At 52.6% G+C, this 23,316-nt stretch overlaps 9 protein-coding genes across 9 annotated transcripts; 6 read left to right on the top strand and 3 right to left on the bottom strand.

Annotated features, from left to right (window-relative positions):
- Positions 1-1,143: 1,143 nt before the first annotated feature.
- On the top strand, positions 1,144-3,189 carry Z520_08196 (uncharacterized protein; the record flags this gene model as incomplete). The annotated part of the gene is made up of 9 exons (XM_016778693.1): positions 1,144-1,206; positions 1,255-1,447; positions 1,499-1,575; positions 1,625-1,709; positions 1,768-2,025; positions 2,077-2,204; positions 2,257-2,563; positions 2,624-3,014; positions 3,072-3,189. 9 exons carry the CDS (start codon positions 1,144-1,146, stop codon positions 3,187-3,189), a joined length of 1,620 nt encoding a protein of 539 aa, XP_016630064.1.
- Positions 3,190-4,094: 905 nt separating this feature from the next.
- On the top strand, positions 4,095-5,591 carry Z520_08197 (uncharacterized protein; the record flags this gene model as incomplete). The annotated part of the gene is made up of 1 exon (XM_016778694.1): positions 4,095-5,591. The coding sequence occupies one exon, from the start codon at positions 4,095-4,097 to the stop codon at positions 5,589-5,591; it is 1,497 nt and encodes a 498-aa protein (XP_016630065.1).
- A 1,250-nt stretch (positions 5,592-6,841) lies between these two features.
- Z520_08198 (uncharacterized protein) lies at positions 6,842-8,386 on the top strand (the record flags this gene model as incomplete). The annotated part of the gene is made up of 1 exon (XM_016778695.1): positions 6,842-8,386. One exon carries the CDS (start codon positions 6,842-6,844, stop codon positions 8,384-8,386), a length of 1,545 nt encoding a protein of 514 aa, XP_016630066.1.
- Positions 8,387-8,901: 515 nt separating this feature from the next.
- Z520_08199 (uncharacterized protein) lies at positions 8,902-11,366 on the bottom strand (the record flags this gene model as incomplete). The annotated part of the gene is made up of 7 exons (XM_016778696.1): positions 8,902-9,688; positions 9,748-9,949; positions 9,999-10,212; positions 10,268-10,558; positions 10,620-10,679; positions 10,744-10,969; positions 11,032-11,366. 7 exons carry the CDS (start codon positions 11,364-11,366, stop codon positions 8,902-8,904), a joined length of 2,115 nt encoding a protein of 704 aa, XP_016630067.1.
- A 496-nt stretch (positions 11,367-11,862) lies between these two features.
- Z520_08200 (uncharacterized protein) lies at positions 11,863-13,936 on the top strand (the record flags this gene model as incomplete). Its single annotated transcript, XM_016778697.1, has 4 exons — positions 11,863-12,127; positions 12,198-13,079; positions 13,149-13,465; positions 13,613-13,936. 4 exons carry the CDS (start codon positions 11,863-11,865, stop codon positions 13,934-13,936), a joined length of 1,788 nt encoding a protein of 595 aa, XP_016630068.1.
- Positions 13,937-14,584: 648 nt separating this feature from the next.
- Positions 14,585-15,244, bottom strand: Z520_08201 (uncharacterized protein; the record flags this gene model as incomplete). Its single annotated transcript, XM_016778698.1, has 1 exon — positions 14,585-15,244. One exon carries the CDS (start codon positions 15,242-15,244, stop codon positions 14,585-14,587), a length of 660 nt encoding a protein of 219 aa, XP_016630069.1.
- Positions 15,245-16,522: 1,278 nt separating this feature from the next.
- Positions 16,523-19,744, top strand: Z520_08202 (uncharacterized protein; the record flags this gene model as incomplete). Its single annotated transcript, XM_016778699.1, has 3 exons — positions 16,523-16,849; positions 16,903-17,095; positions 17,151-19,744. The coding sequence occupies 3 exons, from the start codon at positions 16,523-16,525 to the stop codon at positions 19,742-19,744; spliced, it is 3,114 nt and encodes a 1,037-aa protein (XP_016630070.1).
- A 147-nt stretch (positions 19,745-19,891) lies between these two features.
- Positions 19,892-21,362, bottom strand: Z520_08203 (uncharacterized protein; the record flags this gene model as incomplete). The annotated part of the gene is made up of 2 exons (XM_016778700.1): positions 19,892-20,718; positions 20,777-21,362. 2 exons carry the CDS (start codon positions 21,360-21,362, stop codon positions 19,892-19,894), a joined length of 1,413 nt encoding a protein of 470 aa, XP_016630071.1.
- Positions 21,363-22,317: 955 nt separating this feature from the next.
- Positions 22,318-23,316, top strand: Z520_08204 (uncharacterized protein; the record flags this gene model as incomplete). Its single annotated transcript, XM_016778701.1, has 1 exon — positions 22,318-23,316. One exon carries the CDS (start codon positions 22,318-22,320, stop codon positions 23,314-23,316), a length of 999 nt encoding a protein of 332 aa, XP_016630072.1.

Below are 23,316 nucleotides of genomic sequence, written 5' to 3' on the forward strand. Positions count from 1 at the left end.
GAGCGGGAACTGTTTTTTTCGGGAAAGTCTATGAGATCCAGAGAAGGAAAAGTGAATGCTTGAAGAACGGTCAAAACTGAGTCACTTCGTCCAAAGATCGGAGAAGTCCGCGACGAATGCTATTCTAACAGCCTTGTGACTGTGTACCCCCCGAGCAAAGTACACTAGGCCTCTCCAGTCGCCAAGCGCCTTGGAATTGATCTGTTCGTGCTCTCAAGGGAGTGCACTTACGAGATGAATTCAGAAATATGCCGCCGAAAGAGACCTCAGACCCTCACCCTTCTTGCGAACTTATACAACCGCGGAGAAGACGGCTTTTCATTACGTTATACCTTCTCTTCGGTGGTTAAAGAGAGCGGAATGATGTTAATATAGTCAAGATAATGCCATAGCTTGGCAGCCTTGACCCAAAGCTTCGGAGCCGGGAAAAGGTTTACTGCTTTGGTTGGTCCACGGTAACCGGCTCGTTCACAACAAAGGCTTTACTGAGGATGGTATCGAAAATGGGGATGGCTCGGCAAATATTGGTCAAAGATGGTCAAGGGCGTTGAAAAGATGATATTCAAATATCTCCAGATGGCAGTCGAAGAAGCAGAATCATGTGTTCGTTGTGAGGAGCTAGGCCGTCCTGGATATTCCACTAATCCGCAACATCCTACTTCATATGCCCACTAGGTGAGGCGGCAATCGATCTCAGACTGGACCCAGCTGCTACAAGGTGTGGATCTCCCAGCATTCTAGACTGTTGAAGGGCGTGAATCGCGCGAGATCACACCAGTGGAGCGAAAATTGCGCCACTTCTACTAGCGACAGGCTCGACTTACACACCGGAGCGACCTGAGACATTCCCAAACATCTCGTTTTTGTAGGGCAAAAAGCCACATCCATTAAACCGGTACCGAAAATCGCGTTGAACGCCGGACTATGTAGGATGGTGCAAGATTCTTTCCAAATCGCGAGCATGATCTGGACGTTGACTGATATCTGCTATCCGACGCGAATGAGAGGGAGCCACAGCCACGTGGAAAGTACTCAAAAGGAGATGCACTGGCCTCAAGAACCCCCATCGCGGCTGTCCTATGAAGCTATTTCTTGCGCCAAAAAGAGGAATACTACAGGAGACATCCTGCAGAACCATTCAACATGTCTTTTGAAAGGGAATACAGTAGCTCAAGCATCGACCGCCATGGCACTGCTAGATTTGTGGTGGGGCCTGAGAAGACAGTCACTGCGTTGGAAGTGACCGACGACTAGCCTGACAGCCACGGTACCAGGAGAGATGTCTCTGGGGATGTCTTGGACGATGGGCTGCGGCGAGGTCTGAAAGGAAGGCACTTTGTGATCATCGCGCTCGGCAGCATCATTGGACCAGGGACATTCTACGGGCTGGGCTACGCCATTTACCTGTCTGGTCCGCTGGGTGCGTTGCTTGGATTTATCATTGTTGGTATGTCAACGCTGTGTCCCTCTGCGTGGCGCGATATGCTAATGTTCCCAGGGATCTCGGTGTGGGTGTTGATGCAAAGTGTTGGCGAGATGACCACCTTGTTTCCGATACATGGAGGTTTTGTGGAGGTAAGTCTGTCCAAACTATCATTAAAGCCCAGACCTTACAAGGTCTCAGCATGCCGGCCGTTTCGTTGATCCAGCTCTGAGTTTTGCCATGTCGTGGCTATATTACCTCATGTGGAGCGTCTTCCTCGCAGCAGGTGTGCTTCCCTAGTCCCCCAAAGGTGGCCATATTCACTTGGTTGACTCCGAGAAAAGACTGGAACTCTGCTATCCTGATCCTCCGCTATTGGGTGCCGGAATCTTCATTCCCTTCCTACGGCTGGGCTCTCATCTTCTGGGTAGTCTTCTCCGTGGTCACACTTCTTGGTGTCAATGTCTACGGAGAGCTGGAGTATTATTTTGGCATGTTCAAGTTTCTCTCCCTGATCATCCTCTTCGTCCTCTCCATCGTGGCCGACGTAGGTGGATTCGGTGGTGGATATATTGGATTTCGATATTGGACAAAACCGACCGGTAGGCCCCACAAGCAGCCTTTCACTGCTTCATCGAGCTAAAACATTCCAGGTCCTATCATACATGGAATCGACGGATTCGGACAGGTCTTCGTTCTCGCAGCAGCTTACTACGTTGGCACGGAAATCATTTCTCTAGCTGGTGGTGAATCGAGAAATCCCAAGAAAGACATCCCCAAGGTAACAGTGATGAAGGATTATGAAACATTTGCCACTTTGCTAATCTAAGCAGGCCATCAACTCTGTGGTGTATCGCATACTGGTCGTATACATTGGCATGCCCTTCTTTCAAGGCCTCATCTGCCCCTCCGACTCCCCAGACCTTCTGAATGCAGACTCGGTGGTTGCCTCATCGCCCTTCACGATCGGCTTCACCAAGGCCGGGTGGAAGACGTCCGGCCACTTTGTCAATGCTCTGATAACGGTGGCGTTTGTCTCCGCGGCAAATGGTGTGGTGTATGTACAGTCGCGCACCGTCTACTCCTTAGCTTTGACTGGAAGGGCGCCAAAAGTCTTTGCCCGAACGACATCCCGTGGAGGTAAGGCGGATGAGTTGACTCCTTTTGTCCCCTTCACCATGAGAGACTGACTTGCAACAGTTCCCTGGGTTGCTATTCTAACCTCAAATCTCTGGGGCTTCCTATGCCTGATGAACCGAAAACTTTCCGCAGGCCAAGTTTTCGCGTACATGACGAGCGTTGGAGGCACCGCAGCCTATATCGCATGGGCGGCCATCATCTTCACGCATTTGCAGATCCGGGCCGCGGCCAAGAAACAGAATATCGACGTCAGCACTTTCCCTTACAGGGCCTTTGGGAGCATCTGGATCTACCGCCTCAATTTCGCATTCAACATCTTCCTCCTCTTCATCCAGGGATATACGGTTTTCAAACACCCCTTCAACTGGCGGGCATTTATTGCGTGCTACATCACCATTCCGACCTTTTTCATCTTGTTCTTCGGGTTCAAGTTCTACTACAAAACTCATTGGTATGTACCACCACACCTCGCTCAAAAGATATGATTCATTTACTAAAACTCTCCCAGGGTCCGTCTACATGAAGTTGACTTCTCGGATCGCCGAGAATGGGTTGCTCCTGCGTCGAAAGCCTCATACGACTGTAGATCGTGGAAAAAGAAGTTGTGGGACTTGTTCAAGGACTGAGCACAAGTCGAGGGGAGTAGCTTACTACCAGCACTTCTCATGAGTCTCCCGGTGCAAAAAGGGGGCTCTTTACTTACAATGGGGTTATTCTCCACAAATTAACTGTGTATATAGGAGGAAGTGTGCCTCAAAAGAGGGGAGCACATCACACCACTTCCTTTTGGAGACCAATGATCTACTTCTTGTCAAACTGTCGATATTTGACTACCTGGGCGCCTTATGCGTTCTCTGTCGGCTCGCCATGTGCTCGTTCTGACGCCTCAGGCGCTGTCTACCATGGGAGTCCTTTGGAGGGGAGTCCTTTGGGAGCGAATCCTGCTCTTCAATCCTAGCCTCGGGCCTAAGGATACATTGAAAACGCAACTAGAGCCCATCACGATGATGTTCACCGATGGGCATAAGTACCGAGGTCTGCCCAAAACCAAGCCTGTCCCGAAGAAGCTGGAGTATGGGTACTTTAGCTCAGCAACCCCTTACCCCATGGGAAGAGCATCGGTCCGAATGATTCTAAAACGGGGATGGGAACGCCAACGAGCAGCATTCGTGGTACGGCAACATCGCATCGGAGTGGGAACGTACTAGTTATTCACGAAGCCGAAATCGGCCAACATCGGACATGAACTGGTTGGTAGCTGTTCTCGCAGGGCTGCAGCCTTGCCGTTGACAGGGGCCATTCCCGGAATTTTGAGTCCGGTTTGTTGCTTACTTCGCTGCATAAACAGACTAAAGGAACGTTGCTTTGCATTAGTCCTTTTTGGGGGTCTGTGAAGTATCTTGAGAATGATCTGTCAGCGAGGCTGAATGCGAAGGCGCGCAGCTAAGGCGTCCAAAACGTAGTGTGACCGGAGCGGGATGGTGTGTCTAGTCGACCTGGTATAAAGATCAGTAGAACGGCCAGAGACACCATGACGAAAGATCCTACCAAGGAAATTCCAACAGAACCGACTCTCGAAGGTAAAAATCATATACTTTACTCTCCTGCTCAACACCGAAAGAACATGAATTCCACGACTGTAAACTATACGGCCGAGTTGGCGAATTTCGCAGCCAATGCCACAATTTCTGCTATCCCGTCGAGCTTCCTGGCGCTTCTGCCCATCTTCATCCTCGACACTTTCTCTGCGATGCTCGCTGGCTTGGTCCAACCCGTCTATCGCTCTGCAGTCAAAGTAGTAAATATCACATATGGACCTGGCAGCACGCACGCGGCATATACCGCGATCGACGGCACCGTCTCTTCGCTGTCGGGTCAAATGTTCTTGATGGGCCTGGCTGCCGCCGACTTTGAATTCGAGCATGTCATCAATAACGCTCACCCGGCTTCTGCGATGTTTCCGGCCCTATTGAGCGTCGCAGCGGCCCACCACAAGACCGGCACAGAGCTCTTCACAGCGATGGCGGTCGGATATGAGCTGGCAACGCGGATCGGCGCAGCAAGCACCGCGCAGGTGGAGTCCGTCAGGGGCTTCCACAACCCGGGGTTGAACGGAGATCTCGCCACGGCTGCTGCGGTCGGGCGCCTAATGGGATGGGACGCCGACACCATCGCGTCGGCCATGGGTCTAGCGGCATCCAGTTCGGGTGGTCTCCTCGCTTTCGTCAATACCGGCGCAATGACCAAGCGCCTGCATCCGGCTCGTGCAGGCCAACTTGGTGCCGAGGCCGCCTTTCTGGCTCACGCCGGAGTAGTCGGCCCGGCGAACATCCTCGAAAACCCGCTGGGATTCCTCCATGCTTTCTCGCCCAGCCCGCAGCCCCAACTACTGACCGCCGGGCTCGGCACGGACTGGACCGGAGAACAAATGATACTGAAATTGGCACCTGTCCATGCGCGGGCACAGGGTTTCGTGTATGCCATCAACAGTTATCGAGCCAGTGTGAACCAAACGTGGAACGCGGAGGATATCACCAACGTCACCATCTTTGCGGGCCCAGCCGTTCTAGCGTCGAGTAACTGGATCCCTCGGCCCAACTCGCTCGTGTCCGCTCAGTACAGTGTCCCCTTTGGCATCGCCGCGGCTCTGACCGTCGACTTGCGAGACCCACTCAACATGAACGATGCATTGGTGTCAAATAACACAGCGCTGTCAATCGCTGCCAGCATGCAAAAAGTCCAGATCACTGACAATGCCCAGGATCTGGCTGGTTATATGACCTTTGAGCTCAACGGGCAAGCAATCAACATCACGGCGGACCAGTATCCCGGCCTTCCTGGTAGCCCGGGATATGCGCAAGCGGCAAAGAACAAGTTCGTAAGCGTCGTACAAGGCCTGGGCGTGAGTGCCCAGGGTGCATCGGTGGAGAAAACAATTGCGGATGTAGCTAACATGACGGATGTGGCCCTGTTGTTGGAGGAAATGGTCCAGGTTGGATCCACTGCTGCCGCAAATTTTGTTGTGTAAGGAAGGATGGTATCATTAGGGAGAAATTGACCACGCCATAGCACTCAAATTGCCTGGGCTCGCAATGGGTTTAGTCGCCCTTGGCTTTTGAGGGCTTCATCCTTGTACACGACAATAGACGACTTTTGCGAAAAACAGCATGTGACTGACCGCATCAGCAGCACATGTCAACAGCGCCGTGAGGCCGCAACCGCCGTTGAATCTGACGTATTCCCGACTTGCGACGATGCAAGACTGGCGAGTAAGCTGGCTGATCACGAGATTGAGCAATGGTATATCGCCGCAGTCCTTGCGACCAGCCCCATTCAATCGCAGGATTATACCCTCTGGACAAATGATTATGGGGTCTAAGTGATATTCGCCCTCTCCAGTATGCTGGGCTTTGCCGCGCAGAGGACAATCAGTGGTGAAACGTCGTGAGATATGCGGTATGCCTTGGGGGTGTGAAACAGGGCGTGTCGAGCCTAAGGGCGAAGTAGGGGATCAGAGAGGCCATACTTGCTCAATACACGAATTCTTGGGTGTGGGGACGCTGTCTCGGTCGGGCTGAAATCCATCAAGGATACCAGCATATCGAGAGCGGACAAGGTCTTATTCGAAGTTTGTGAGGGAACTGGCTGCATTTCGATCCATCTCGAGTCACACGACGTCAGGTCGTGGATTCCTGGACCGGAATAGAAGAGGGCAATCAGACGGGAAATGTTCATATTTCGTCCTCGCGCGCATCAAGAATAAGCATCTCGACCTTGTCTGTCGTCTGCTCTAACTCGACCACTAGCTGGAAATCCAGACTGCCTCGCGCCTCCCCGGACCGGTAGATGCTAGCCTTGGAGCACTCTTATGAGTCAGCACCGCATGAGGAATACGGAGTAGGGCTTAACCAATCGACTTAGTGCCTGAACACCACACTCGGCCACTCTCCGTGGTTTTTCCCCTTGAAGTTTCCTCATATTCTTATCCCGCAACAAGATTGGCCCTAACCTCATAGTTGGTCATATAGAGTTCCTCCTCGTGCTTCTGTAACACGGTGTCGACGACTTTTTCGGCGTGCACACCGCCAAGTTGCGGTCTTTGCATCCCCGTTCGGCGATGTTCCTGACAAATTCTGCTTTTTGGCTTATGCGGAGCTGCGTTAAAAATCCGAAAGGCGACGCGTGATGAACAATGTCGCTGTACATAAATTAAAGTGTCATCTCAGACCCTAGAAATCTCTAACATCGAAGGCAAAGCTCACAGGCAGGAAACAAGATATGGCGGCCCAATCCTACCAAGGAGCGTTGCTCTTCATCAATTTCGATGCGGATAACTTGGATCCTCTGGCGCACAGGCACAATATCCTGAGCCATGTTCAAAAGCGATACCAACCCTGGAAGCGGCGAGAGAGATCTGAAGCTCTCTTTGCCTCTATCAAGTCGACTCGGTCTAGAATCCGCTTCGCGACCAGACAAGATGAAAAGGCTCAGTCTCGAACACCATTTAGAACGTCATCGCCCATCACACTAATCGCCAAGGGCAACTCAGATCCTTTCGCAGTCTATCCCATAGACATAGGTCCAGAAGAAAATGACTTGATCATCCTATACCGAGACCACATGATTCCTTCGCTATACAGCACAGAGCTGGGGCAGAAGCACCTGAAGGACATTGCATCGCAAGACTGGAAGGACGCCGTGGGGGCTCTGGAAGACACGGGAACCGCTTTTGGTGCCTTGGCGCGCTACGGCTCGATCGCAGGCAAATGCAATCCCAGATTAAAACACCTGGCGTACAAATATCATGTCAAAAGCCTCGAGAATCTCAGAACGAAAATCTCCCGAGGCCATGACTTGCAGAACAGCACGGACTGCATGCACGTCAGCATGCTCTTTGCAGTAGGAACCGCATTGGGGAATTTATCTGAGGCCATCACTCACGGCAGAATCCTACTGCAGATCCTGCAGAAGCAGTGGCAGGAGCGGAGGTACGACTACAAGTTGTTGATCTACCAAGTCGTCATCGATTTTCATCTCAGCTCCATGTTTGTAAAGCGGATGATCTTCGACGATGGGGAATGGTTGGAAGAAATATCACGACAAGTATCGGATGCGGCGGCACCCTATGCTCCGGTGTATCCCAGGAAAGACTGGGACCCATGCATACCCGACGAATGGCTCCGCGCTTCCTTCGAAGCGGAGCAACAGCGCTTCTACTTTATAGCCTCTCCGCCCGAAATTACTGACGCTACCTCACATTTGGGACTCGTCTTCCTGTCGCATATGATTCAAGCCGTGCTCTTTCACAGCCGCATGATTGATCACTATCTGAAGATTGCAGATCAACTGAGAAACTCCAGACTGAGCGATGCGGAAGCGGAGCAACTTGTAACGCAGCAATACCTTGCACTTGCAGCAGCCCAATTGCGTAGACATGTCGGCATGACTCCCAAAATCTTTGGTGTTTACATTTATGACAGCAGTCGTCTGCTCATGGCTTTGAAGAATGCTCTGCAAGCCGGTGACGTTGTGTCCCGACGGATTTCATCCACAAAATACAGAAACGCGAAATTGTGGGCATTATGCATTGGCGCCCTCGCAGAGACTGCTGCTGGATCAACCAACAAGAATCCTTCGGGACATTGGTTCAACAAATCGCTGGCGAATACGGCTGTCGCGATGGAAATCTGCTCATGGGACAAATTGCAGCCTATCTTGGAAGGATTCCTCTACTACGACGGACCATTCTACATAAAGAGACCTGCATGTTTTGAAGACGGACATCTTCGGTCAAGATCCCCAGTAGAACTAGCCGCCAAATAGGAAGAACGTCGTTGTCCCCGAAACGATGCCTAGGGCGTAAATAGTGCCGAATCAAAAGAAAAAACTGAGATGTTAAGCAGCATATCAATGGTCGGCTGAAGTGGGTCGTCTTTAGTCTCACGTCGGAACCAGCTTCGAGTTCATACGTGATACCTAAGGATTTATATTAATATAGCTTACCAGTCGTCCTACATAAACGTATTACAGGCAACGTAGAACGTCAAAACATCATCAGAGCTAATCATACCGTAAATGCCGGTGATGAACCGGGCCAGAGTAATGGTAAAGACGAGAAAGCTCTCTATAGACGAATCTATATACTACCGGAGCGTTTCAGGCTTCTCCTTTCTTGTGAAGCCTTGTTACGACTACGTGTCCGATCTTGCACGGATGAATACCATTATCCCCTTGTGATATGTGAAAAGGTCTCTCCCAACATGTTCGTCACACTGTCTCCACAGACAGCTTTCTTCTCCTGATATTGTTGGAATGACCAGTCTCTTATCGAGACATTTCTATGTTGAGAACATGTCCGCTTGTCTCCACTCTGCCAGTATGAGCCTTTTTGTTCCCAAATATCCACCTTCCACCGCTAAGTCGGCGGCTCGTTTTCCATTATTCGATGCGGCTTCTCGATCGGCGCCTCGTCTCAGTAACAACCACACGACATCGTCATGACCCCCGCGGGCAGCCTCATGCAAAGGCGTCCACCCCCGCTTATCGCGTGGATCTGTCTCGTGCTTGGGATCCCAATCCAGCAACCAGCTTGCCAAGCCCACATGGCCGGCTCTTGCTGCATCGTGTACTGGTCGGCGACCACTACTATTCTTGGAGACAGGGTTTGCCTTATTCTCAAGCAGGAAGTAGACCACCGCTTCGTGACCGTTGCGGACTGCAAGATGTAGTGGTGTGTCCAGACTGGGATTCAGTTGTGCGTTGAGATCGGCATGGTATCGTCGAAGCAGTGTCACAGCGGCAGAACCAGCTCTCGCCGCATCGTGAAGTGGGGTGCTTAGCCACATGGGATCGCGTGCATTTGGATCTGCTCCGTGCTCCAACAACAGCTGTACCAGTGCTAAATGGCCACGGCTGGAGGCTTCGTGCAAAGGCGTCTTTCCGGTCTCGGCTGGTATATTAGGGTCTGCCCCCGAGTGAAGCAGAAGTTCAACTACCTCCTTGTTGTTACGAATCGTTGCCCTGAAAATTGCAGTCTCTCCTGCCCCCATTATATCTCCATGGGACGGAATTCCCCATTGAGCGGCAGACGGTATGCCTGTGCGGGGCGATCGGGTGCCCAACGATCTAGATTGAAATTCTGTTAGCTTCTTTTCTTTCAACTCTTCATCGTTGGATAGCCGTACCGACGCTTGCTATCCTGAAAATTCGGGTCCGCTCCCATGTCTAACAGATAGCGCGCTTCATCGATCAGACCTAGGTCAGCAGCTAACCTTAGAGCTTGGTGCTCGGGATCTGGTGTGCCAGCAAAGTATTTCACAAGACCGTCGGCGACTTCGTGTTGGCTGTCATATGGATGACTGATGTTCGCATGTTCAAAAGAGGTGCCTGCTCATACATTAGAACGAATGCCCATGCATTTTGTGAGCCCACAGACCGCTCTTGCTCCCAACTGACTCGAGATAACTCTTCAATAGGTTGCGGACGGTCTGGTATGTGTCGTCGGCGGGACTTGTAAATTTGACAATGGTCGAATGATCACCGTCGACAGGGATTGCTTTTTCAATCTGTTCCGGCAGGTAAAATCTGGCAGAGGGTTCTCCAACTACCTGTATATAGTCTCCGGTCCGCCCATAACTGCCATTCTCATCCTGCCGAAATGTAAGCCGCAAATTGACCAATACCTGATTCCTTCCAGAAACTTACCCTCGCGACTGCTCTGGTCAATCGTGTTTCATAAAATGAAACGATCTTTTTGTCCATGGTCATGTTAATGAAGCTTTCCATGCCGGGCGTTATGCTGTTGGACAATTCAATGATCTCTTGCACCATCGGTGCCCTATGAGGCTCGGAATCCTCGACCATTTTGGAAACGTCTTCAAGAGTGATACCACGATGCGGCACCCCAAAGAAAAGCAGTGCATAAGTTGACTTGACCAGTGACCCTTCCCACTTACCTCCAGATAGATAGGAGAGTTCTCTGGCTTTGACCAAGGTCTATATTCTCAGTATCGATGTCAGATTCAACCGTCCTAGCAGGCATCGGGGCAATACACACATGAGCAATGAGGATCCCACCGAAGCTATGACCCAAGAAGACTATCCGTCGATTCCGCTCCTACGCCATGTCGATTCAGTGAATGAAAGCTTCGCGGAAAAGCCGCACAGGAGCGCAACATTACCTCGGAAGATTTTCTAGCCTTTTCTAGCTCTGCAAGGAAACTCCGGACAAAATCCCTGGTCAGGTGGGTGGCTTTCTCCTTCAATTTGGCATTGTACCCAAAGATCATGGTTCTGCAAGCTTTCAGATATTCATCCCCACGGAGAAAGTCTCGCAGCCACATCCTGTCATTCCCGCCCGTCCACGAGCCAAAGGCATGGCCATTGAGGCCGGTGACGGCGACAATACTGGCAAAAGGTCCCAGTTAGTGCTTCGATATGCGCGAAGAGCGTTGCTTTGGAGAACTTACTCAAGAGGAACAGTGGTTCCAACCGTCGGATACAGTTGAGTAAGGCCAAAGAAATCCTGGTCGATGTCTATGTCCTCGTTATGATCTCCCGTGATCTGGACTCTTTTCTGGCTAAGTCCGTTGAGAAATCTAGGCATGGACGGCCTGAACTTGATGATTGCTGTTTGAGTCCGTCCATTGTCGGTGCATGTAGGTGCAAGAGTGATCTCGAACGTTATAGTAGCCTTCTCTGTGGGCTCAAATTGACGTAAGATGATAGTTTGTAGGCGTTCGGCAGTCGTCTTCGAGGACACATTGCGAGCCCGAACAGTGTTCCGGTTCTTGTTTGTGGCCATATTGAGTCAAATTTCGCGCCGCATAAAAGAGGGAGACGTGAATCATGTCGGCTGCTCTGTGGATATCTAACTCCTTTGCTCTTCGACAAGCATCCCAATCAAGGCAGTAACATGATTCTCGGATTCAATTGCTACGCGCAACCCGTCTGGCCGCATTAATTTTGGGGAATCTCGAACTGCAGTTCTCATTGGCTTGTTCACTGGCCACTGGCTGCCCATCTGCCCAAACTTAGTCAATAATCCCTTGCACCTCTCGATTCTCAGAAGCGACGTGTCCCGTTACCTTCTGCCCACGTATGCGACTAGTCATGAGGCTGTGTGGGTGAGCACCACCCCCTGGCACCAGGCACCCAACCCGCCTTCCACTTCTCTCAGGGCGCCTTGCCCTGCCTCAAACTGCAGAAACACTGGCAAGTGAGGCCTGGCTTGTAAATAAATATACACAAAGTTTCACTCTGCACGATCATTGTGTGTTGTGCAACTACAACCTGTCAGAATGGCGTCTCAGTCAAGCCAATTTGTGGAGAAGTTCACCCAATGCCTAACTTCCATTCTTGGCGAGCCATCTGTGCGTATGCTCATGGAGAACCACCTCAACAGGTCTGTGGATAGCCTCGATAAGACCAATCTCGACTCTCTGGACAAACACATAGGAGCACTATCCGAAAGGTCCGCCTCAGAGATGATACACAAGTTTCCCAGCATGCTCCAGGAACGGATTCAAAGTCCGACAATTCGGGATACCCCAGCGCTGGATGAAGGTGAGTCGCAAGTCCTGTTTTTCTCTTACTATGGCTCCAGTCAATTGATCCAAATGTCTCATCTGTCCAGGCGTGGCCCGCCGCACATCATCCAAGCACAGTACTGAAAGATCTTCTGGGGAAACTGAGACCAGGTACTTCCAAGGCCGAAACTTGGACGGGGATTTTCGAACAAGATCCCCCTTCAGTGGATCTCAGGGCTCAACCTTGGTCCCTCAAGGCCAAGACCCATATCAGCGCCAGAGAAATCATTATTCTGCGAACACCCAAGCAAACCAAGGCGATGATCCTCCTAACTCATCTTTCATTCGTGGGATACGATCACCCGCTCATTCAAGACTGAATCGTATCTCGGAATTGGGAAATAAGGACCCGGAAAGCAACCGCAAGGCTGCACAGGTGATAGAGGGCGAGTCTCCCCTTGCGAGCCCAGCCATTTCATATTCTGAACGACCAGTCGGAATGGCAACAAGGACAAGTGCTAGCTTCCACAGTCCACCCAGCAGCCAGAGCCAGATTTTATCGACCCCAACGAGATCTTCGACGCCGACTCAGGAAACTAAAAGCGGAGTACCTCCCCGGGAAAACAGACATGTAAACATATATGAAAGGACTCCGGTCAACGGAACATCCGAATCCCAATATGAGGAACGACCTTCCTCTCCAGAGAGTTTGACGTCCGAGGAAAGACCTCTGACTCCTCTTTCCGATAATTCAGAGCAAATATACGCGGAGGTGACCAAATCTCCACAGAAAAGCCAAGATTATCTGTCAAAGACCATCGAGAATACTGGGCTCACCGGATTCTACGGCAAGGACCATCCTAGGGTGAAGGCTGTCGCGGCGAACGCAGCTGCCAGAGCGGCCGAGATCGCAAACAAATACCAGCTAACACCGAAGACGGCTCTTGGAGTGATTAAACTCGCTCTGTACAACTTCGTCGTCCTTTGCGGTAAGTTATGAACCCTGTTTCCGGTGGAAAGTCATTTTGTTTCCCATTCCTAATCGTCACTTTTATCAGATGACAGCCAGTCAATGAGGCGAGAGCAACGGATCCCAGCACTGAAAACCACGCTTAATCGTGTGGCGGATATAGCGACCTTGCTGTTGGAGACGGGCATTTCCATCCGGTTTCTGAATTACAATCAGGATTCCATGCTCGACGATTTGAGGCAGGCCAGTACCATCATGGAAAAAATCGCCAGTGTCCGATTCATGGGGATCACGATGCTCGGGACCGTGTTGGAGAAAAAGATCATCAAGCCCATGATCCTGGACAAGGCGGCTCGGAAGGCCCTGGAAGCCCCTCTGGTTGTGGTGATTATCACCGATGGAGAGGTAAGACAGATTCCGTCGTTGAACAACCCTCCGTTGTCGTCTCGTTCTTTTTTTTTTTCCCTTTCTCTTCCCCCTTTGTTGCGGGAAGGGGGGCCGAGCAACTCAACCGGGACCTGAAGCCGAAACTGACCCTCGTAACTCACACAGCCAAAGGGCGAGAACCGCGAAACGCTACGAGACAAGATTCGGGAATGCAAACGGAAGCTATCCGAAACCGATCTTGGGGATGGGTCCGTTGTTTTCATCATCTCCAGAGTCGGCGGTAGTACCAAGGCCGAAGGGTTCATCGACGAGCTTGAAAACAGTCCCGGAATGGAGCAGATGGTCTACTGTTCCAAGGACAGGTTGGACGAGAAGATGGCAATTCTGCAGCGGGCTGCTGGGGACACTGCTTATACAAGACATGTGAGTTCAGGACCCGCGCTGCCTTTGGTTCAACCCATGAAGCCCAAAAAGAGACCCGCTTGCTGACTTGTCTCAACTCGACTGGACATAGTTGATTGAGTTGTTCGTGGCTGCTTTGGACAATCAGGCAGGCTAGGTTTCGAGATTCAATGCGCAATTGAGGATTAATGCAGCAACAAAACGAGGAGATTCACGAGACCGTCGACACTTTTGAGAGTCTGGGGCCCGGAATGTGGGATATCTGGAGAATTCTATAGAGTAACGGCCGTTCCCACAAGCTGTACAGACTGGAAAAGCTTTTTGCAATCGTTAGGCAACGACGGCAGGAATATAGCTCAAGCCTCATAAGAATTGTCCAGCGATCTAACCATCAAGTGTCACTGGATTAACTATACCATCGAAATTTGGTACCTAGGTAAGGAGGTCATAAAGAAGGTCTGAGAGGAATCACGGGAACTCTGCGTGAGAACAAGGCACGATATGCATTGAAGTATACTGAAGTCTCTCTCTGTGACTGGAGCTCTCTGGGTCCCCTCTTACTCCCGCTCTGCTTTCTGGCCGCCTCTGGTGGCTGACACTTCTGACTGGTTGTTCGCCACAGCAGCCCCCCAGCCCTCGGAACTAGTCGACCCCGGCATGACAGCCACGTTGGGGCGCTGACACGTTCCCAGCGGATGAGGTCCCATCAGAGAACGTTATCACCTCTCCCCGAAGTCAGTAGCTGGGATAGCTGGACTTAGAGCCGTCCTTTGTGCCTGGATTTGGGCTCGGGGCCTCGTTGCGGTAGGACGAGAATAGGTTGTGCAGCGACGGTTCAGGGGTGGTTGAGTTGCGGCTGCTTTCTTGCCGGGACTTTGTCTTCCTAGCTGTGTCATTCGCCACTTGCTTGGCCGCCTGGCCGACCGATGGAGAGGACGTCGAGTGTGCTCCTATCTTCGCGGGGGTATCATTGCCGCCGACGGGTTTGACCGCCTGTATTGCCGGCGGAGGGGGTAGCTGATAGGACTCTGTCCTTGCGACGCTGCCGTTGACGACTGGCTCAGCCGTCTGGCTCGCAGTCGAAGAGGGGCTCTGAACTGGCGCCTCTTTCGGGACGGGTTTGACACCCTTCTCTACAGCCTTTCCGCGCGACTGGCCCAATCTCTCTGCGAGTCTGCTCGGGAAGTCGCATGCCACCTTGATGGCATTCTCGTAGGCCAAGAGCTCGATGTGCAGCTCCAGGATAGACGGGTCCATTTGGAGAATGTCAAAGTCGGCATCTTTCTGTTGCACGTGGCTTTCGAGCAGAGTCATCAGGCCACTGCTGGTCAACTTGCTGGTGAATTGGGTGATGAATTTCGAGGTAAGGGCTTTGGGTGAGGTTGTGGCCGCCATGTTCAGTCGGGCTGTAGTCTGGTTGAGGTGTAGAGGTGTGGAGAAGAGCAGATTTGAAGCAGGATATCGTCCAAAGAGTGGGAGATTGAGGCCGATATGGTGAGGCTTTTCTATCGAGGCATCCGCAACCCTGGATTTTATATTGTACCACCTCAAGCTTAAGTGTCCCCCTCGCGGAGATGAATCCAGAGATAATGTTGCCACCATCCAAATAGCGTTCCTCGTAGCCAGAGAATACAAGGCAGCCTCATGCAAAAGAACCCTTCAGCATCAACACCAGGTCAGCCCATTCCATTACCTTGATACTCAATTCTTTGCCCCATATGGAACCACGTCTTATTCAGATCTTTGCCTAAGTCCTAGGCTGGGGCGAATTTGACAGCGCAGAGGAGACGAACAGCTCATCCATCAACTTCCGGCTCGGTGGCGACGCAATCTCTTTACGGAAGCTGATAGAGCGCCATCTGCTTGGATGTCGACACCAAAAGAGGTGTGCGGGCACAAACTGCTGGTGAGGCTGAGGAAAAGGGGGGGTGTTCGGTTTCAGTCAATTACGACAACTGTCAACGGTCGCTTAGTGGAAATGCATGCATGCACTGCCTCGCACGCTTTTCGCCCCTGCTTCACAGTAGTGGCTCTGCGTCGTTGCAATGCCCTTGCACCGGCAGCCAGTGATTTGGGTCCAAGAGTTATTAGAACGAAAGAGAGCAGACCGCCGGTGCCTGCCCCTTGCGTGATTGCTGCCTAAGGCGCAAGACGTGTTCATTCAGGCTGCAGTAAGACCCGAAGCGGCGGGGGTGTGAGTGGGCTCTAATTACCACGCACGAACTTCCTCAACGGGGCGATAGTTCGTAGTTTGGTTGGGTACAAGTTGCGGCATTGAAGCCTAAACTAACGATATACGATTCACCGGAGAGAGAATCCAATGGACGGCGAAACAAGCATTTCCTTGACATCTTTTCAGGAGCATGTGACCCTAGCAACAAGCATGGCTTTTTGTGAGTTGCTTCGTCTTCGCTGTCGACAACCGGTGTGGAAGTGTCGGCATGCCCCCATCCACCAGTTTTCGGTGGCGCCTTCCATTCTGGAAATGGTCTACACATGACAGGACAGTGAAGGCGCAGATGAGAGCGCATGCCTCACTTTGAGAAAGGATCTCGTCATTGTCCGATGCATGTTCATATTTGCACTGACCCTCACCTAACGGAGGGGGGTTGTCATTGAGTTTCGGATCGCTAGCAGAATGTTTTGGTGCTAAATGCGCACGCGGGCGGGTTGATGGCGCAAATTCCGCACACTTCTCAAGTTCAGCCGCAAGTGCGAGGCGAGCTCCAGCCTCTGCAGGTTTCGTTTGAGCGTTTTCGGGCCACCCTTGACCCTGACGAGCAAGAGAAGTTCCAACACACCACGTTCCAGGATGTCATTTCCGAGGTCGAAAGTCTGGAAAAGAAGCAGGCGGCTTCCAGCCACACCGTCAAGATCAAGTCCCGGATTCAACCGCTGCTCAGCTTTCTTGATCGGTATGGGCGAGCACTGGACTCGTTGACACAGGCAAAGCCTATCCCGTTCTCGCTCGTGTGGGGATTGGTGAGAATACTCCTCGAGGTTCGTGCGCCTTCGACAGAGGAACACTTGGGGGTATGTTGACTCAGTCCTAGGTTGCTTCGTCTCATTCTCGCTATCTGGAGAGATTGATCGATGCAGTCGAAGATATAACCGACAAAGTATCACTGTATGCCGAGTACGAAAGTCTCCTCAAGGGCGATCTCCGCTTTCAGGCTGCTTTGGCCGACGTATACTATGACACCCTGGTGTTTCTACATAAAGCAAAGACTGTATTTTCCAAGCGCGGTCAGTTTGTCCAAGGATCGTTGGTAAATTTGTTCTCGTCGCTTATAGGTGGTAGGCTTCAGCTTGCTTTGGAGAAACAGCTGGCGAACTTTCGAGCTCGATTTCCAGAAAACCCTAAGGGGGCTGTCGCGACACAAAACCGTTCTGGAGGACGAGATAGCACTGTCTGATAGAACTAGAGTTGTTGCGGTCTGGAAAGAGGCACGACACAATGTTTCGAGGTGGCTGTCCCCGGCCGACGCACAAGATGATTTCCTGAGAGAGTCAAAACGGCGTACCTCGCCGTGCGGCCAGTGGCTGCTGAGCCACGAGCTCTTCAAGGAGTGGTACCACTCCACGCAGAACCGTATCTTGTGGATTGTCGGACCTCCAGGCTCAGGAAAGACGGTCTTGAGCACCTCAATCATCGAGCATGTGCAAAGCGAGCGAGATGCGAAAGTGCGCCAGCCTGTCGCCTTCTTTTACTGCTCGCAAAACTCTCAGCAGAACCAGACCACCGTTTCGATCCTCGCCGCCATCATAGCACAGATAATAGCCCAATTCGAAGACCTTCCGGAGGCAGTGCTTGAAGCTTACAACAAGTCAACGAAATGCGCGAGACCCCGACTTTCAATGGCCGACCAGCCTCTTTTCCTCATTAAGTCTCTCTGTGACCTCCTCAATGAATTATACATAGTGATAGATGGGTTAGACGAGGCTGAGGACCCGGACGACGTGATGCAGAAGATGCTCGCTATCACCGACTCCTCCGCAAATGTTCGCACCTTGATCTTGAGCAGAGAGCTGCCCGGCTTAACCAAGCGATTTGATCCGCATCCCATCTTCAGGATAACGTCCAAAGACACACGAGCCGACATTGACGTGTTCGTCGCCGATCAGCTGTCCAAGCTCGATTTCATGGATGCAGAGCTGCACGACAAGATGTTCGCTAAACTCTCCCAGGGCGCAGACGGCATGTTTCTCTGGGCGAGTCTTATTTTACAATCTTTGGCATCGGCAACGAGCACCTATGACGCGATGGACATCCTCTCCAACCACCCGGTTGGCCTTAGTATGACCTACAACGCGATTTTGCGACGATTCAACACAAGGTCCCCACAAGGTCAGAAGCTCACCAAGACATTCTTGACGTGGCTGTGTTGTGCCGCCCGCCCGGTGGGTTGGAATGAGTTGAGAGCAGCCTTGGCCGTGGACAAGCTGGAAGAAGAGAATTTCAGACAGAGGATACCATTTAAAGCGGCGATGCTGGAAATTTGCAGCCCCTTGGTCGAATACCTCTCCGACCAGGATGTCTTCAGATTTGTGCACATTTCTGTGCGCGAGTTTCTACTGACTGTGACCGAAACCCCTTCGGTAGGAAGGGATGATGAATCTCAACTGCCTTTTCGAGAGGCAGACGGCCATTTCCACATCGCGACCGTGTGTCTAAGATACCTCCTTCAGGCTGCCGTGGTGGAGGCGAACCTGGGGCCCGACAGCCTCTTATTCCCTCTGTCAGAATATGCCACGTCCTTCTGGGCATACCACTTGGTCCGATCCAGATACGACTCGGAACTCGATGAAATGATGCACAGCTACCTGTCATCCCGCCCACGGCGTTTAAGCTGGATCGCGCGTCAACTGTTTGGTGAATCCTCGGTCTTCCCACTGCAGCATCTGGTCAAGCTCCAGAAACAGCTCTGCAAATGGGCCTCTGCCGGTGATCGGGAGCGGGACGATCGCCTCGATTGGATCCGAGATGTCGAGCAGATCTTGCTGGATGTCGAGCATGTCGAGGAACAGCAGAGGTCCTCGGGATCCGAGACTGACAGCATCGGCGGCAGAGCCAGGATCACGTACTTTGAAAAGCTGATGGTCATCAGAGACCTCTCCCGAGAATATACCATGAGCAACAGACTCGACCAAGGTGAGAGATGGATGACACAGGCCTTGCAGAAGAAACAGGGATCGCTGAGGCCGGACGAGTTGTCGACCGTTTGGCTGTTGAATAGCTTGGGGATTGTCTATGATCAGCAGCAGAAGGTTGAGCTTGCAGCAGCCACTCAAGAGAAGGCGCTCATGATCCAGGAGAAGCATTTGGGGACTAGTCATCTGGAAACCATCTGGACGGTCAACGAGCTGGGCCGCATGTACAGACACCTACAGAGGACTCAGGACTCCATCACGATGCACTCGCGAGCGCTTGCCGTCTTGAGGACGTCCGGAGACGATCTGCAAGTCGCTTGGACCTTGAACACACTGGCCCGCGCGCGTCGACAACTGGGAGACCCAGCGAATGCCATAGCACTGCACAAAGAAGCCATCGCCATTCAGAAGAAGCTGCTCGGTGCCGAACATCCGCACGTCCTCTGGGCGACGGCTGACATAGGCCGATGCTACCGCGACCAGCACCGATTCGTCGAGAGTGCACGGCACCACCGGATCTGCCTCGAAGGCCGAAAGCGAGTCCTGGGGCTGGACCATCTCGATACTCTCTGGGCCATGAACGATCTGGGCCTTGTGATGGCAGAGTTTAACAAGGTCGAAGCCAGGAAACTTCACCGGCAGGCATTGGTCGGCCAGACCCTTCTTCTCGGAGCCTCTCACCGGCACACGGTATGGAGCAGAACTCAAATCGCGAAACTTGAGGCGCAGATCTCGCTCGTTTGAGATTCCTTCCGTACTCTTTGTTCTAGTCCCTGCTTTCCCACTCAGGACGACGCCCATCCAGCAGACGAGTTAATGTCCAACGAATAATCAAGTCTCCAGCGCTTGGGAAATAATGTTCGCAACCATGAACGCATCCGTGCATCCTCATTACAATAATAACAGAAGCGAAGAAAGGGCGGCCACCATCCAGAGATAACGCCTCACGTCCGGGATAATCATGACGCCCGCATTGGTCGTCCCCGCCGTCCCGCAACAACTGGCCCGGTTGTAAGTCACGCCATTCGCATCCGCTGCAACCTGAAACACGCTGCCATTGAAATTGCCAATGTTGTAGTAATCCACCAGCAAAAAGTTGGGCGGCCGATTCCACATCGCCGTGCAGTTGGTCACAGTCCGACCGGCGGAGCCAAACCCACTCACGGCGTTCGTCTCGTTGAGCAACGTAAAGAAGGGCACGTCGATGCTGATCCCGGCGACATCGACGTCCAGATTCAGGTTGTGGTTCGCCATGTACATTCTATCTTCGCGGATGTTTGTACCCTGGTTCGGTGGTCGTTGGGGGGTGCAGGGGAAATTTCTGTCCGTCGGCGAAAACGGCGTTTCCCACATTTGCGAGAACTCGTCGAGGAGCCAGGGAATCGCGGTCTGGTTGGCCTGGTAGTCGAGCATGACGACCGCACGTTCGTTCTTGAAGATCATCTCGGCCAGGGTGGGCCAGGACTCCAAAGGCATGGGCTGTGTGGGAGGAGTGTAGACAAAGTCGATCAGGCCGGAATTGACCACGGGTGCCGTGAAGTTCCCCGGGTCGACGACGTCGTAGTTGCCCATGAGGATCGCGATGACGTCGTACGGGTGGTTGCGCAGCCACTTCGTCACGGTGGTGAGGTAGTCTTGTAGACTGCCAACATCGAGTAACTCACAGGAGGTGTGACAGAGCTCCATGGTTCCGTTCTGGAGATGCGCTTGGAACTGTACTGTGGATAGTCTGAGCATTACAAATTGCCATACATGGGGACGCCGTCAAACACATACACATTCGAATCCCATCATTGAGCTGAGTCTCGACATCCAGCATTTGATTTGAGGCGAGATTCCCCGGACGCACGAACGGGCTGTTATGTGCCGCGACATGAGTGATGTTGCTGAACTTCCGATTACAAAATGACGGATGGCCATTGCACGGGACGGTGTTTGTGGGTTGCGCCGAAGACGATGTGCCCGAGGCTGTTTTATTGGTCGTGGCCGTCCCGTTTAGAGCCGTGGTTGTTGTTTTCGAACTGCCCACCAACACAGTTTCAGTGGCAGACGATGTCGTCGTCGTCGTCGTCGCATTATTCGAATGTATCGTCCCCGACGACGACGCAGCGGTGCCGTTTGACGTAGCAAGAAGGCTGGACAAGTCCGTCACAGTGGCATAGTCGGTGGTCGCGGTGATGGTCAACGTGCTGGATTCGTCGGCGTAGGTCGTTCCGCTGGTGGCATAGTCGGCGCCGGTCGACGTTGGTGTTTCCGTTGTCGTCTCTGTTGTCCCGCTCAGTGTGACGACATCGGAAGGTTGCGAATGCGCCTGTAGCAGGAGGCCGCCGGCGAGGACTAGCGAGGATAGTAGCAATCGCATGTCTAGAGTTTCACGCTGGCCGGAAAGAGGTGGTCCAGCGGTTGAGAAAGTGGAAAGGCGTAAAGAACATTGTTTTTGGGAGGAAAGACACAAGTTTCACGTGATTTACATCTACCAAGTAATAATCCAACACCCATCTTCCAATATCTTCTAGTGACGCGCGTTGTTCTTGGATCGGAGATACTCCCCCTGGGCCCTGGCCAGCTCCACTGCGAAGAAAGTGGCGCAGCCAAGGCATAGGTAGGTATTCGCTGGCAAGCCAGCGTTACCGAGCAACATGCCTCCTCGTTGCTTGCTGTTTCTCGTCTCCCATTGAATAATTGCTCGCTATCGTTGTTTTGAAATTTGATCCCTTCGGGCCCCCAAAAAAAGACGTGGTCCTTGTTTATTGGCGGCTGGCCTCTTTTTTGGTGATGGGTGGCTGTTTTTTTTATTTTTTGACATCAATTCTGCGGACGAGGAAACAAAGTTGCCGTCCAGCCCGTGGCGCCGCTCAATAATGCAGCTTGATTCTCCACTCGGTGATGCCAGAAGTGGATGTGATGTGACGTGCTAGTTGCAAGTTGGCGCAGGCACAAGGCTGCAGTTACTGTTGTATGATGTCATGGAGAGTCACAGAGTCACAGACGGGAGTCACTTTACTTACGGGGGCCTCCATTGGGAACATCCATTGGGAACATCCCAGTGGACATCCCAGTGGACATCCACCCTCTGCACCCTCTGCAGTTCTGGACCACCAACGCAACTCCGCTCGCTGTTGTCCAAGCCACAGTCAATTCAACATTGCTCATGTCCCATCATTTTGCCCATGTCGCTGCCGGGGAGGCACTGGGAGGCTAGCTCTTGGCACACATCTTTCCCCCAACTCCCTCCTTCTCTGCTGGCGACAATCCGGCCAGAAATGCTCAGTAGCTACCAGTATTAATTAAAGTGGCCTTTCAGCTTCATATCAGAAATGGCCATCTTCAGCCGCTCCAAATCTGAAGAGCCGATCACCCAAAACCACCCACCTGACTCGGTACCGCCGGGCTACAGAAACTCCAAACCGACCCTCCTCCGCATCTTCACAGTAACAATCTATCTCCTAGCCACCATCTTCCTCATCCTGGTCGAGATAGGCAACATCAACAACGACGCCGTGATCCGCTCGACCTACTTCCTCCAAATCGAGCTGGCAAACATCATCCCGGCCTCGGTCCCCAACGCCGTCTTCATCAACAGCATCGCCCAGTCCATCGGCCTGCACGACTTCTACCAAGTCGGCCTCTGGAATTACTGTGAGGGCTACAATGGCGAGGGCATCACGTACTGCTCCCCGACAAGGACGCTGTACTGGTTCGACCCCGTCGAAATCATCCTCAACGAACTCCTGGCGGGGGCATCCATCACTTTACCCACCGAGGTCGTCAATGTGCTGCACCTCGTCCGGCTCGCGTCCGCGTGGATGTTCTCGTGCTTCCTGGTCGGCACGGTGCTGACGTTTCTTTGCATCTTGGTCTCCCCGCTGGGGTTTTCCCAGCGGCCGCGCTGGCAGCACAAGGCGAAGCGGGTCTTCTGCCGCCAGTTCCCGGTCTCGCTGCTGAGCCTGGCGGCATTGCTCTTCACCGCGGTGGCCTCTCTCATCGCGACCATCATGTTCCTGATTTTCCAGGACAAGTTCTCCGGCGCCGCCGACTTGAACATCCACGCGTACCTGGGGAAGCCCATGCTCGCCTTCATGTGGATCGCCACCGGTCTCGACTTGATCGGGTTCCTGATGCAGCTCGGCACGTGCTGTGGGGTCTGCTGTTGTACGGGGAGGAAGAGGGCGGTCCGACGGAGTCAAATGAACGAGGTTGGACCAGAGGGAGCCGACAACACCCACGAGAAGACGGTGCAGGACGTAGACGGCAGTGCAACTGCAGATGGATCGTCCGGCGGATTTCCCACCTTCAGACGGAGCAGGCGAGGCTGA

This window comes from Fonsecaea multimorphosa, assembly GCF_000836435.1.
Source record: "Fonsecaea multimorphosa CBS 102226 unplaced genomic scaffold supercont1.18, whole genome shotgun sequence".
NCBI classification, from domain to species: domain Eukaryota; kingdom Fungi; phylum Ascomycota; class Eurotiomycetes; order Chaetothyriales; family Herpotrichiellaceae; genus Fonsecaea; species Fonsecaea multimorphosa.